Source organism: Chanos chanos, chromosome 11, assembly GCF_902362185.1.
Source record: "Chanos chanos chromosome 11, fChaCha1.1, whole genome shotgun sequence".
Classification (NCBI taxonomy): domain Eukaryota; kingdom Metazoa; phylum Chordata; class Actinopteri; order Gonorynchiformes; family Chanidae; genus Chanos; species Chanos chanos.
The window spans coordinates 14025116-14030873 of record NC_044505.1 but is presented as its reverse complement, the minus strand read 5'-3'; the positions used below and the strand labels follow the sequence as shown (position 1 = coordinate 14030873).

Sequence of the window (5758 nt, the reverse complement as noted above, 5' to 3'; positions counted from 1 at the left end):
GAGCGTGAATGATGAACAAATTGCTCTTGCCTTTTAGGTCTATCTGTGTTTCAGGCTTTCAGTCTGAAACAAATGTATGGCATATATTAGTTAATTTTCGTCCTGAAATGTTGATATCTTCAATAATAAGCAGTGATTTTTCACGCTGCACTAATCCTTTACGATTTTTGTCCTAATTACTAAAACTAAAACTGAAACTATAATAAACTAAAACGAAATAGAAATGAGTCCGTGAAATAAAAACTAAACTGAAACTGATGAAACCACTGGTGAACTAAAACTGAACGGAAATTCAGACTGAATGCGAACATAGGATCAAAATAAAAACGAATTTGAAAATGGAATTATAACCTTGCTCTCCACCTCACTACACTCGTATTTTAAGTGTAATTCATTTGCCAAAAAGAGACAAAACACACAGTGAATAAATTTAAAGATGAACTTGACTGATAACATTGTTATTTTGTTTAAATTGTCTGTAGATATCGGGATAATATCGTTATCGTAAATTCATTGCAGGATAATCGTGTAGTGAAAATCTGATATCGTGACAGCCCTAGTTCAGATACACTTAAGACTACTTAACTAGTCATTCTAATTTTGTCACTCTCAAAATTAACAAAGTAATTTAGAAAACTTGATAGTTGACTTAAAGCGACATTTTGTTATTCTTCGCACATATAGGCTAGTTGACTAAAACTGACATCTTCTTACTCACTAATAGCGAATCTAACTCATTAAGGATCCCGTGCACCGCAAGCAATTGCTAGACATGAATCTCTGCGTATAATGTATGTTTAAAACAACAAGAGTTAAACAAAAAAGGGTATTGCATAAACTTATTTTAGACAACAAAAACAAACAAAACATAGTGTTGGGTGTGTCTGTCATTTACTTGGGTCGCCATACACATTTTAAACATTTGGGAACAGAGTTTGTTTATGGTATGAACGAGTTTATAGACGGAGGCTCTACTGTCCTGAAACAATACAAAAATATAGAGAATGTACACTTTGCCTCCTGCAAAAGTCACAGCAATGCAAGCAATATCTAAATAATGACCAAGCCGTGCAGAATCAATAAATATTATGTTGGTAGCTATAATGAACTTTCTTAATTTTGCTGCGTCTTGCTTTTTTTTCTTCGTCGTTAAGTTTGACATAAAGGCTTAGCAAGCATAAGTTAACACCAAGCCTTAACATGTTGTTTAGCCCCCTAGTTTTCTCTTGAATCTGTTAAATCTGTTTATGTTTTTCCTGGTCTTATTTCCGTCGTCGAGTGAATGAACGCCACTGATATCCGGTTAAAGGAGACTTTTATTTTGACGTTTCAGAAATTTGTGAGGCGACGGAAGTGAGAGAATGTTTTGGCTTTCGAGGCAATAACCGTAACCTTTTAGTTTCTGTAATGTTCTGTCCGTCTTTTCCGCGTTCGCGTTGTGCTTTTTGGCCCATGTTTCTGTAAAATGGACTCTAAAAGACCTACGTCCCATTTGGTGTGTATTTGTTTCCATTGCATTGTTCTAGCTAGGAGTATGTTATTTGATTATGAACTTGTCATTGTTTGCTCTCCATTGCGGCAATCTAGTCAGGTGATGTCTTCATGTGACAGTAGTTCGTTTAGTTTCAAATCAGCCGACTGATATTTCACACGTACTGATATTACCTTCGCTTATGTATTGGTCTTGATGACGAATAAGACAGTATATACTGTGCAGCAAGACGCGACCTGTTTATGAATTCTACTTTGAATCCAGGAAGTTTTTTACAGATACGTTGTGCCTTAGATAGCTGGGTGAATGAATATCGAAAGTAGTTGGTCAGGGTTTGTCCAACATGAAAAACAAACGGGTTTCAAAGCCTTCCATTTCATCAGACGATACAAGACAGCCTTCTAACCTATCAAAGGACGCACCATTCCTACGAGATGTGCTGCAAATGGCGCTTCCCCGCGGGTCGTTTAGTCAATCCCCGCTCTTTTGTCTAGTCATACTTGCAGAGTATGTCTATAGCCAATTACTGGACGCTAATACACATTTTAAACATTTTAAATGCTCGAACTTCAAACAGATAGTAAAAGTTATAATTGTGTAGTCAGATAGGTGTCCTATTGACTTGGTGGTGTCAAACTCTCGCTCTCTCCCTCTCACACGCGCGCTCATGTTGTGTGTGTCGATAGAACAACTCGTCCGGTGATATCACGCTCAGCGTGGATGACGACCCTTTGATTGATGGCCCGCTTATATCTCAGGATGCATTAGAATCGGCCATGAAGAGGGAGTTTCAGAAGCTGCCCACGTCTTGGATAGCAGGCCTAATGTCGTTTGTACATGTGAGCATACACACTTACACACGAATTCACTGACACACACTTCTGTTAAAAGTCACCCAACACAGGGTGGATATGCAACAAACTATGAATTTGTATTTCTCAGTTGTAGAACATTAAGCCAAAAGTAATGATTTAATTTTAATATTATCCGCTAACAGAAGCCCTACTGTGATGTCTACTCTCCCTTAGCAGGGTTCCCAGCTGTAGATGACTTAGAACAAACAGAGCCTGTTAAGTTGACCACAAAACGGACAAATTCAGTGTATAGCAATTAAATGAATTCAAGCAGATTTTTTTTTATTTCTTGTTGCGTTAAGATTCACTCTCCCTCATTCTCCCCATCTCCTTTAGGTGGTGTATGTGAGTGTGTGTGTGGTTTTGGCAACGTTGTGCTGGTTGACGGAAACTTACTCGACAGAATGTTCTGCAGTATTGAGCCAAGTAGACTCAAGGACCTTTGTCATTTTGGGCAAGGTGAGACTCTTCACAAAGAAAAGATTGTTATAAAGTTCTTAAAGAAGCATCCATCCTAATCTTCCACTCGTTCGGATGAAACTGGATGTTCTGTCGGCTCCAGTGCGAAGTTCCGCTGATTCCCTTTATGACATCATCCTGTTGTCTGCATTGGTGTTCTCTTTAGGTGGTTGTCTGGTTTCTTTTCTTCATCTTTGAGAGAACAGTTCAGTATCATCACAGTGCAGCCAGGCAAAGAGGTTACCTGCAGTTTTACAGAGCGACACGTGACCTCAAACGAGCGCCCCTGCTCTTAAACTCAATAGGTGAGACACGCCCTCATACACACAGCGTTACACAGTACTCTGTGACTTTAAACCTTACTTTATATAGTTGAAAGCTACATTTACTCCTCCCAGAATAATTGAGAAGATTGATGTCAATTTACAGTAAAATCTGTTTAATTTGCACCAATGATTACCACTAGGTGGCAGCACTAACACTACAAGGTGTAAAGTACACTGCCTGGCCAAAAAAGAAGTCGCACACTCTAATACTTCATTGGACTGCCTTTAGCTTTGATTATGGCAGGCATTCACCGTGCCATTGTTTCGACAACCCTCTGCAAACATTTATTTCCGTCCAGAGTTGCATTAATTTTTGGCCGAGATCTCGTTGACGACGGGAGAGTCGAACCACTCCACTCCAGTCTTCTCCAGAACATCCCAAAAGACTTTCAGTGGGGTTAAGGTCAGGACTCTGTGGTGGCCAATTCATATGTAAAAATGATTCCTCATGCTCCCTGAACCACTCTTTCACGATTTGAGCCTGATGAATCTTGGCATTGTCATCATGGAATATGCCCAGGCTATCAGGGAAGGAAAAATCCATTGATGGGATAACCTGGTCATTCATTACATTCAGGTACTCAGCTGACTTCATTTTATTGCCACATAACATTGCTGAGCCTAGACCTGACCAACTGAAGCAACCCCAGATCATAACACTGCCTCCAGAGGCTCCAAATCCAAACAGCGACTTTTTTTTTTTTTGGCCAGGCAATAGAAGTCTCTGAGTGAGACACAGTAATATGTTTTAACTCTCTCTCTGTGTGTGTGTGTGTGTGTGTGTGTGTGTGTGTGTGCGTGTGTGTGTGTGTGTGTGTGCACGTGCATGCAGGTAACGCTGCTGTACTTGCGGTGCTGTCTTTTGAATCGCCGTTGGAGAAAAAAGTGAAGAATCTCTCTGTGTACCTGCTGCTGGTAGTCATCATTTTGGAGCTGCTGGTGTCAGTCAGTGTGTTAATCATATACACAGGTAAAACACACACACACACACACACACATATATATATATATATGTATGTATGTATGTATGTGCTGCTGTGTATACTTTATCAACTCTGTTCACATTTGGAGTTTTGGCAAAAGATCCAGCGCACACACACACACACACACACATATGCACATGCACATGCACACACACACACACACACACACACACACACACTCACCTCCCCCATCTCTGTTCACTGCCAAACGCATCACAAAGCCCCTTCACCCCTTTCAGAGACACACACCAGGCTTTAGGCAGTATGACAATCACCTCTCTCTCTCTCTCTCTCTCTCTCTCTCTGTCTCACCCCTCTCTCGCTTCCTCACTCCTTTTCTGTTCTACATCTTCTTGCTGTTTCTTTCACTTCTTTTTTCTGTGGCTTGAACAGTTATAAGCTGAACAGGTCAGAATTCTCATAGAAATAGGTCATATTTACAGGGACAGAGAAAGAGAGAGAGAGAAAGAGAGAGAGAGAAAGAGAGAGAGAGAAAGAGAAGAAAGACGTGGGGGGGGTCTGGTCTTAAATATTGGTCTCATCTTTGCCAAAGGCAACCTAAAGCTACCCCACCCAAACGAACCATGGCATTGTCCTTCTGTTGACACTCAGACACACACACACACACACACACACACACACACTTTATCCCTGAATTCTTCAGCTGATTAGTGAAGCCAAGCTCGGCAGTGTCTTTTCCACAGAGACACACCCTCTACAGTCTCATCTGAATGAACTTCATCATCCAAGCAGTTCATAAACACAGCTGAGCAAAGATAATGACATAGAGAGAGAGAGAGAGAGAATGAGCGCGCACGTGTGTGTACGTGCGTGTGCACGCGCATGCCGTTTTTTCTCTCTACCCATATTTGACTCGCCACACATTCAGATCCGTTTTCTATCTGATCGTGCTAATGTGACATGGCAACCCACCCGAGCGTCTGTCAATCAGTCAATCAATCAATCTATCTCTCTCTTTTTCTCTTTTTTTTTTTTCTCTTCCTGGAGGAAAGCCCAGTTAAGCCAAAGTCATGCTCCAGATGCCTTTGAAGTGTCTTTTGAAGCATGCTGATGTTGTATCTCTCTTCATTTGAACATGAATACCCAGACTTGTATAGATTGGCATGCAGGTTCTTTCCACTTCAAAGGCAATTTAGTGCCCTTCAAAGAGAGTTTAGGACCCTTCAAAGGGAGCGAGGATGTTGCATGCATTGTCCCACATAACGCACGGCCAAGCTGAACTCCTATTGTGTCCATCGAAACGCCTCAAAATTATTCAGAGAGAGAGAGAGAGAGAACATGACTGCTATATGGAGGGAAACGTGAGGAAGTAAAAAGGTGTAAAGGGGTGAGAGAAGGAAAGGGAATGAAAAGGGAGAGAGAGAGAGAAGATGTAGAGTGAATATGTATGGAGAAAAAGAAAAGAGGGAAAAAAAAAAAAAGAGAGAATGTTTTGTTCAGTTGATAAGCTATTACCACAACACTGGCTTTGCTACTACAGAGCATCTGGCAGAATTGGGGTAAAGGTAAATGGATGTTTAGTGGATCTGGAGTGTTTGTGAGAGAGAGAGAGAGAGAGATTTTTTAGAGTGGTTAACCATTCATATTATGTTTATTTAACCATAGCCCTTAGCCAAATTTGAT

The 5758-nt window shown here is 40.8% G+C and overlaps 1 protein-coding gene across 1 annotated transcript in view; it reads left to right on the top strand.

Moving 5' to 3' along the window:
- The first annotated feature begins 1383 nt into the window (after positions 1-1383).
- Positions 1384-5758, top strand: part of tmem192 (transmembrane protein 192) — a 7372-nt gene continuing 2997 nt past the window's right edge. Inside the window, exons 1-5 of the mRNA XM_030788294.1 lie at positions 1384-1495; positions 2179-2331; positions 2683-2805; positions 2972-3110; positions 3964-4101. Coding sequence (XP_030644154.1) covers positions 1466-1495; positions 2179-2331; positions 2683-2805; positions 2972-3110; positions 3964-4101 — 583 coding nt within the window. The 5' untranslated portion in view covers positions 1384-1465. The remainder of the gene's footprint in view (positions 1496-2178; positions 2332-2682; positions 2806-2971; positions 3111-3963; positions 4102-5758) is intronic.